Raw genomic sequence first — 10,233 nt, forward strand, 5'->3', positions numbered from 1 at the left:
GATACACTCGGGAACTGAGTATTTCCGAGTGTTTTCGAACGGCTCCGGCGCCCCCGCACCTCTGGCCAAACGTGGTACTGCACACACCGCTTTGGCCTGAATCCTGCTAGTTTTGCGAGACAACACTCGCAAACCGAGTCAGGATTTAAAAAAATAATAATTGCTTGTATTGCGAAACGCTCGTTCACCGCGTTCCTCGCAATCCGAAGTTCCACTGTAGTCTGAAAGCAAAGGGCGGCACTCATCCACAGACTGTAAAATCTTCTTTCATTTAAATAACTGTAATAAGCACATCATGGTATAGACAGCCTTGACAGGTTTCAGCTTAGTACGGCCTTAGTTTTTGTTATGACTAAGGCTGAAACGCGTCAACACTGTCTATGCCATGGTGTGTTCATTACAGTTATTTAATGAAGGAGATTTTACAGTCTGTGGATGAGTGCCGCCGCCTTTTACGCTCAGACTATATGGTGGGCATCTGGTGGGCCCTACATGCACCACCACCTGACCTATCCGGCGTGAGCACAGAGATGGCCAATCAGCAGCACCCAAAAAGGGGAGGGTCCTCTCTGAGCTCCACCTTAACTCCTCCCCATGCCGCTCCCAGTGCCTGAAATATGTTGGCACTGTGAGGTGACGTGATGGCGCCGCCCGCTCTGTACCTTGCTGGACATGGCCTGCAGCTGCGCTCCTCTCTCTAGCAGCGTTCTCTGTAAATCTTCTTTCTCAGACTCGCATTTTCTGAGTTTTGATTGGTGGGAGGAGATTGTTCTCTGCAGAGAGGAAATGACGCCTGTGGAGATAGAGGAGACGCCATTATTGCTCCTGTGTGCGGTCACGCCTCTGTCTGGGTGTGGCATGAACCCCTCCAGGTGACCAGAGGCAGGAGCGGCGGGGGAGGGGGGGGGGGAGTATATAGGTATATAGAATGCAGCGACCTGCAATGACCCCCGTAGGCTCCGCCTACATAAGTACAACTGATGGCAAAACTTTTTTGTTTGGTGTCCCCGGAATAGAGGGGGGAGGGGAAATCTTCTAATGGGGACACTTGTTCCTGTGATAACTATGAGGGAAGAGATAGCCTCTCACTTCCTGTTTAGTCTACAAGACAGGAAGTGACGGGAAATCTCCATAATGAGACACAGATGCCCAAAAATTCCACACACAGGGCGGCCATCACAAATTTTGGAGACCCTTACACTAAGGTGACCATATTTTTTAAATCAAATCCGGGGACATATTTTTTCTTTACTAGTAAAGGGGGGGGGGGGGGGTGCTGACAAAAAAAAAAACAAGTGTAATCTCTTCTCTCCTGACACGCGATAATAAGTGTGGGGGGGGGGCTGTTGTCTGTCGGGCCCCTTACAGGTGTAATGCCTGTACCCCCCACACATCTGCCGGCATGCACGGTGCGGTGTTCGGTGCAAAAGTGGTCGGGGACTTCTTTTGCCCGTTTCTCCCATTGGAATGAATGGGCTTCCCTATACAGTGTACACAATGTACAGGAAACGCACGCATGCGTGGCGTAAATGGAGCCTCAAACCTTGTTTACACTTGTGGCTCAGGGGGCATTAAAAATACATTTGTATTGCCCCCCCCCCTCAAAGGTAGCAAAGGGAGGGTACATATACAATGGCCGCCCTGCTGTCATTCAACTGGATGGGCCCCCCCCCCCCCCCCGCAACTGAAATGCAGATGGTTTTGGCGTGTTAATGTGGAGTTCAGGAGATTACAATAGGCAGAGAGGAGGCAATATAACCCCTCCCCCCCACCAATCAAATGCCCTCTGAAGAGCGATCCAACATGAGTGTAAACAAGAACTTTCTCTATCTATAATAAAAAAAAAAGGAAAAAAAATGGCCTCAGATATTCTATATTATAATATTAAAATGTTGCTTTACTGCACCTTGTGAAATGTTATAATCCTTCCTGATGACCTCCAATTCCTCCTGAAGTTTCTGTACTTCCGGAATTTGTTCCTGGGAATCATCCACAGATCCAACATCCTCCTCCTCCTCCTCATCCTCATCCTCCTCCTCCTTCTCTGGTTCCGCTGTTTTCTCTCCATCTAATGTGTGTGCCGCAATCTCATCGTCATGTAAGATCTGCTGATTATTATTATTATTATTATTATTATTATATGATATGGGATTATTATAGTAATTATTATTATTATTATTATTATTATTATTATTATTATATGATATGGGATTATTAATATTATTATTATTATTATTATTATATGATATGGGATTATTATTGTTATTATATTATTATTATTATATGATATGGGATTATTATAGTAATTATTATTATTATTATTATTATTATTATTATTATTATATGATATGGGATTATTGTTATTATTATTATATGATATGGGATTATTGTTATTATTATTATTATTATATGATATGGGATTGTTATTGTTATTATATTATTATTATTATATGATATGGGATTATTATAGTAATTATTATTATTAATATTATTATTATATGATATGGGATTATTAATGTTATTGTATTATTATTATATGATATTGGATTATTAATGTTATTATATTATTATTATTATTATTATTATTATTATTATTATTATTATTATTATTATATGATATGGGATTATTAATGTTATTATATTATTATTATTATTATTATTATTATTATTATTATTATTATTATATGATATGGGATTATTAATGTTGTTATTATTATTATATGATATGGGATTATTAATGTTGTTATTATTATTATTATTATTATTATTATTATTATTATTATATGATATGGGATTATTAATGTTATTATTATTATTATATGATATGGGATTATTATTGTTATTATTATTATATGATATGGGATTATTATTGTTATTATTATTATATGATATGGGATTATTATTGTTATTATATTATTATTATATGATATGGGATTATTAATGTTAATTTTTATTATTATATGATATGAGATTATTATTATTATTATATGGTATGGGATTATTATTATTATTATTATTATTATATGATATGGGATTATTATTGTTATTATTATTATTATATGATATGGGATTATTAATGTTATATTATTATTGTTATTATTATTATATGATATGGGATTATTAATGTTATTATATTATTATTATTATTATTATTATTATATGATATGGGATTATTATTGTTATTATTATTATATGATATGGGATTATTAATGTTATATTATTATTATTATTATTATTATTATATAATATGGGATTATTATTGTTATTATTATTATATGATATGGGATTATTAATGTTATATTATTATTGTTATTATTATTATATGATATGGGATTATTAATGTTATTATATTATTATTATTATTATTATTATTATTATTATTATATGATATGGGATTATTATTGTTATTATTATTATATGATATGGGATTATTAATGTTATATTATTATTATTGTTATTATTATTATATGATATGGGATTATTATTATTATATGATATTGGATTATTAATGTTCTTATAATACAGTAATTACCGTATATATAGTGCCAGTGTGTGCAGAGCGAGACAGTACAGTGACAATACCATTCAAGACAGGGATGGTGTGGAGGGCTCTGCTCCTGAGAGCTTACAATCTATGGGCCAGATTCACAAAGAGATACGACGGTGTATCTCCTGATACACCGTCGTATCTCTGAGTTGCGTCGGTCGTATCTATGCGACGGATTCATAGAATCAGGTTACGCATAGATATTCCTAAAATCCGCCAGGTGTAAGTGTCTTACACCGTCGGATCTTAGGCTGCAATTCCAGGCCGGCCGCTAGGTGGCGTTTCGTTTTTTTTGTACGCGACAAATATGCAAATGAGGATTTCCGCCGATTCAGAAACGATCGACCGCCCGGCGCATTTTTTTTTTACGTTGTTTGCGTTCGGCTTTTTCCGGCGTATAGTTACCCCTGGGTCTATGAGGCGCAGCCAATGTTAAGTATGGCCGTCGTTTGAAATTTTAAGTCGTTTTCGTAAGTCGATTCAGAAAAAAGCTGGACGTAAGTTACACTCACGTCGAAACCAACGACGTCCTTGCGACGTCATTTGGAGCAATGCACGCTGGGAACGTTTACGGACGGCGCATGCGCAGTTCGTTCGGCGCGGGGACGCGCCTGATTTAAATGTTACACGCCCCCTAGCCGCGGAAATTTGAATTCCGCCGGGGGATTTACTATACGCCGCCGCAACTTTAGAGGCAAGTGCTTTCTGAATAAAGCACTTGCCTCAAAAACTTGCGGCGGCGGATCGTAAATCAGATCTAAAGATCCACTGACCTCTCTGAATCTGGCCCTAAAACTATAGATGAAGATTGATAACTTAGAGATCTGGTTTTAAATAAAATAAAATACATAGCCGTTGGTCCAGTGAATCTGTATTTACATTCACTCTGCGCGAATTGGCCACTTTCACCCCCTTCCTGCCCAGACCAATTTTTAGCTTTCAGCGCTGTCACACTTTGAATGACAATTACTAATCTTTGTAAGCTCTACGGACAGTGGGGGAAGTGAGTATATTACCGTGTTTCCACGTTTTTTCCAGGATTCAGGATTCAGAAATACTTCATTACCTCGCCCCCCATCTGAGGGCTCTGCAGCTCTCTCTGTAGCTCAGAGAAGCTCCCAGCCAAGGATATGGTGGAGACATTTCTCTCCAAGTTTCTGAACGGATCCCGGGGACTTGTTGGTGAATTCAGAACTTCCCGCGTCACATCCCGAGTGGGGGGGCATTCCTCGAATTCAGGGAATCCGTTTGTACTATGGAGGCTTCCATCATCCAACCGCTCCACCCAAGAACTGTCCTGAAAGAACATGAACCGGTCAGTAAGGAAGAGAGAGACACACCATGTTCATGGGCTTGTGAAGGTACATCGACTACTAATAGACCACCATTATCATAGACCACCATTATTATAGACCACCATTATCATAGACCACCATTATCATAGACCACCATTATCATAGACCACCATTATCATAGACCTCCATTATCATAGACCACCATTATGATAGACCACCATTATCATAGACCACCATTATCATAGACCTCCATTATCATAGACCTCCATTATCATAGACCTCCATTATCATAGACCACCATTATCAGACCACCATTATCATAGACCACCATTATCAGACCACCATTATCATAGACCACCATTATTATAGACCACCATTATCATAGACCACCATTATCATAGACCACCATTATCATAGACCACCATTATCATAGACCTCCATTATCATAGACCTCCATTATCATAGACCACCATTATCAGACCACCATTATCATAGACCACCATTGTCATAGACCACCATTGTCATAGACCACCATTGTCATAGACCACCATTATCATAGACCACCATTATCAGACCACCATTATCATAGACCACCATTATCATAGACCAACATTATCATAGACCACCATTATCATAGACCACCATTATCATAGACCAACATTATCATAGACCACCATTATCATAGACCACCATTGTCATAGACCACCATTGTCATAGACCACCATTATCATAGTCCACCATTGTCATAGACCTCCATTGTCATAGACCACCATTATCATAGACCACCATTATCATAGACCACCATTATCATAGACCTCCATTATCATAGACCACCATTATCATAGACCACCATTATCATAGACCACCATTATCATAGACCACCATTATCATAGACCTCCATTATCATAGACCACCATTATCATAGACTAACATTATCATAGACCACCATTATCATAGACCACCATTATCACAGACCACCATTATCACAGACCACCATTATCATAGACCACCATTATCACAGACCACCATTATCACAGACCACCATTATCATAGACCACCATTATCATAGACCACCAATATCATAGACCACCATTATCATAGACCAACATTATCATAGACCACCATTATCATAGACCACCATTGTCATAGACCACCATTGTCATAGACCACCATTGTCATAGACCACCATTGTCATAGACCACCATTATCATAGACCACCATTATCAGACCACCATTATCATAGACCACCATTATCATAGACCACCATTATCATAGACCAACATTATCATAGACCACCATTATCATAGACCACCATTATCATAGACCACCATTGTCATAGACCACCATTATCAGACCACCATTATCATAGACCACCATTATCATAGACCAACATTATCATAGACCACCATTATCATAGACCACCATTATCATAGACCACCATTGTCATAGACCACCATTATCAGACCACCATTATCATAGACCACCATTATCATAGACTAACATTATCATAGACCACCATTATCATAGACCACCATTATCATAGACCAACATTATCATAGACCTCCATTATCATAGACCACCATTATCAGACCTCCATTGTCATAGACCACCATTATCATAGACCACCATTATCATAGACCACCATTATCATAGACCACCATTATCATAGACCTCCATTATCATAGACCACCATTATCATAGACCACCATTATCATAGACCACCATTATCATAGACCACCATTATCATAGACCTCCATTATCATAGACCACCATTATCATAGACCTCCATTATCATAGACCACCATTATCATAGACTAACATTATCATAGACCACCATTATCATAGACCACCATTATCACAGACCACCATTATCACAGACCACCATTATCACAGACCACCATTATCACAGACCACCATTATCATAGACCAACATTATCATAGACCACCATTATCATAGACCACCATTATCATAGACCACCATTATCATAGACCACCATTATCATAGACCTCCATTATGATAGACCACCATTATGATAGACCACCATTATCATAGACCAACATTATCATAGACCAACATTATCATAGACCACCATTATCATAGACCACCATTATCATAGACTAACATTATCATAGACCACCATTATCATAGACCACCATTATCATAGACCACCATTATCATAGACCACCATTATCATAGACTAACATTATCATAGACCTCCATTATCATAGACTAACATTATCATAGACCACCATTATCATAGACCTCCATTATCATAGACCACCATTATCATAGACCAACATTATCATAGACCACCATTATCATAGACCACCATTATTATAGACCAACATGATTACTAGATTCCAATACCACAATATTCCATTATTGAGTACATACAGTAGAATTGTAATTTTGAATTTGGTGGGACCTCGTAACTTTTTTCTTATCTGTTGTCTAAGGTCCCCCTTAAAATTCATATCAGACTTGAAGGACCTGGTATGAATTGATGGAGGCATTCTGTCTACTTTTTTTGTGTGGGGGTCCCCCATTTTTCTTCCGCGTGTGGGGGTCCCTCAGTAACATATATATCAGACCCTATAGATGAATGGAATCCTGGGCTTGCAAAGAGGCTGGGATAACGAAGAGGCAGGGAGAACGAAGAGGCGGGGAGAATGAAGAGGCGGGGAGAATTAAGAGGCGGGGAGAACAAAGAGGCCAGGAGAACGAACGGTCCAAGTGAACGAAGAGGCTGGGAGAATGAAGAGGCCAGGAGAACGAAGAGGCCAGGAGAATGAAGAGGCCAGGAGAATGAAGAGGCTGGGAGAACAAAGAGGTGGGCAGAACAAAAAGGCCAGCAGAACGAAGAGGCCCAGAGAATGAAGAGGCCAGGAGAATGAAGGGACCAAGAGAACGAAGAGGCCAGGAGAACGAAGAGACAGGAAGAACGAAGAGGCCGGGAGAACGAAGAGGCTAGAAGAACAAAGAGGCCAGGAGAACGAAGGAACCAAGAGAACGAAGAGGCCGGGAGAACGAAGAGGCCAGGAGGACGAAGGGACCAAGAGAACGAAGAGGCCGGGAGAACGAAGAGGCTGGGAGAACGAAGAGGCTGGGAGAACGAAGAGGCCAGGAGGACGAAGGGGCCGGGAGAACGAAGAGGCTGGGAGAACGAAGAGGCCGGGAGAACGAAGAGGCCGGGAGAAGGAAAAGGCGGGGAGAATGAAGAGGCGGGGAGAATGAAGAGGCGGGGAGAATGAAGAGGCGGGGAGAATGAAGAGGCCGGGAGAACGAAGAGGCCAGGAGAACGAAGGGGCCGGGAGAACGAAGGGGCCGGGAGGACGAAGAGGCCGGGAGGACGAAGAGGCCGGGAGAACGAAGAGGCCGGGAGAACGAAGAGGCCAGGAGAACGATATTTTTTAACACATTCTTTTTTCCCGGGCAGTGCCCAGCCAGCCCCCCCCCAAAGTTAATTGTGTGACGATCCTTTGCCTTTCAACCTAGAAAATGTCCATTACCGTCTTTTAACATTTGACTCCCATTGACTTCAATAGGGTTCAGCACCCAATCTTTAGTCATCTTTACCAAACCTGCCTTGAACCAACCCGAGGTACAAGATATACTGCCACTGTGCAGCAGCTGGAAGTATTAAACTCAGGCATGGAATAGGTCACATGATCTCTCACCAACCGCCGCTGAATCCTTACTGGCTCCTCCCCCTTTAGCCATATAAGGACAATAATACTAACAAAGTCCCGGAAGGTGACCGACCTCCTCTCTGCCGGTATGTGGGGGGCGGCTCAGGTGCTGGAGGTCGCTCTGAAGTTCGGAGATCTCGATTCTGAGAGTTGAAATGATCTGATCCTTCCGCTTCGTCTCCACCTCGAACCTGGAGAGACGATTGATCTCTTCTCCCAACTTTAGAAGACATCGCTCCTGGAAAGACATACACGGCGTTGGTGTCACTTTACATACAGGGACCCTGTGATCATTTCAACAATGCAAACGGGGGCCACAGACAGCAATAGGCCTGAGGGGGGCGCTAACTCTTCCCTGTGCTATCCAAAACCAGCAAAAAAACGGTGGTATTTATAATAAAACTGAAGTTAATTTTTAAATAGTAGACTAAGGGGAGTACAAAATTACAATTTTTTATATTTTCAAGTTATATTCTCTGCCGTGTGTGCATGCTGAAAATACTGCAATATGGCCACCTGATGGCGCTGCTGACCATACTCATTTTCTATGATAATGCGGCACGGCCACTATGGCATTGACCACCATAGTGAACAGACATGGCCACAGATTGGCTACCCCTTGAGGAAACAAGGGCAAATGGATTGAAGCTACAAACATGGCGGAAGGCAAGGTCCACCATCATCAACAAGCTGGTGGGAACACTTGGGTCAAGTCTATGAGCACCTTTGGAGACACACATTGAGGTTGATGATGTCTACCTTCTCGTGGAGCACCGACATATACCACGGCGCCTTTATCCCTACAGAGGTGAGATATGTCTGAGGGCTCTGAGTTCCAGTGTGAACAGACATGGTCACCGATTGGCTACCCCTTGAGGAAACATGGGAAACTGGTTTGAAGCTACTAGTATGGTGGAAGGCTAGGTCCACCATCATTTATAAGCTGGAGGAGCCCCTCTTGGCCCCAGATATGAAGACTCTCTGTTCTAAATAAAGTCTGGTGGGAACACTTGAATCAAGTCTATGGGCACCTTTGGAGACACACATTGAGGTTGATGATGTCTACCTTCTCGTGGAGCACCGATATATACCATGGCGCCTTTATCTCTACGGAGGTGAGGTATGTCTGAGGGCTCTGAGTTCCGATGTGATGGAGAATCGGCGAGGAGCCGTCCCAAATGCTGCTTCTGTTGGGATCGGCGGAGCTGTGAATGTGAGGGAGCTTCCGGTCTATAAAGTTATAATAAAGAGCAACAGAAGAAACAATGTCACATCATGGAGAACTTTGTATCAAAGGATAAAAATTAGGCATTTATCAGCAAAGTCGGAGATCGGCTTCTGTATTAGTTATAGCCGGCGCTTGGCTAGAGACAGAAGCGGCTCTTTAATTTGGCAAATTAGGCGGTTGCCTAAGGCCTCGCACTGACAGGGTCCTCGTGGCCGCCTAACTTACCTAATGCATTACTCCAGTTTTGAGGGACAGGGGACCTTAACGCTGCTATGCTCAGGCATCGTTAATAGCCCTGACTCAGGAGCAACAACCAGTGAATATCGGTGACACCACCCCTTGTGACGTCAATGACCCAGCATGCCCTAAGTCAATGATGTCACAAGGGGGCAGGTTCACCAGGTGACATCACAGGGGGGCCTCGCCCCATATTTATTAAAGAACAGGATCTGGGGGTTGCCTTGTTAAAGGGG

At 41.4% G+C, this 10,233-nt stretch overlaps 1 protein-coding gene across 1 annotated transcript in view; it reads right to left on the minus strand.

The window, feature by feature from the left end:
* CCDC27 (coiled-coil domain containing 27) overlaps window positions 1-10,233 on the minus strand; it is a 41,075-nt gene that overhangs the window by 18,757 nt on the left and 12,085 nt on the right. Inside the window, exons 5-9 of the mRNA XM_040326579.1 lie at window positions 9,599-9,762; window positions 8,606-8,770; window positions 4,614-4,844; window positions 1,907-2,108; window positions 663-793 (exon numbers count right to left, since the gene is read on the minus strand). Of these exons, the coding sequence (XP_040182513.1) occupies window positions 663-793; window positions 1,907-2,108; window positions 4,614-4,844; window positions 8,606-8,770; window positions 9,599-9,762 (893 nt within the window). The remainder of the gene's footprint in view (window positions 1-662; window positions 794-1,906; window positions 2,109-4,613; window positions 4,845-8,605; window positions 8,771-9,598; window positions 9,763-10,233) is intronic.

This window comes from Rana temporaria, chromosome 10 (genome assembly GCF_905171775.1).
Source record: "Rana temporaria chromosome 10, aRanTem1.1, whole genome shotgun sequence".
Taxonomy (NCBI): domain Eukaryota; kingdom Metazoa; phylum Chordata; class Amphibia; order Anura; family Ranidae; genus Rana; species Rana temporaria.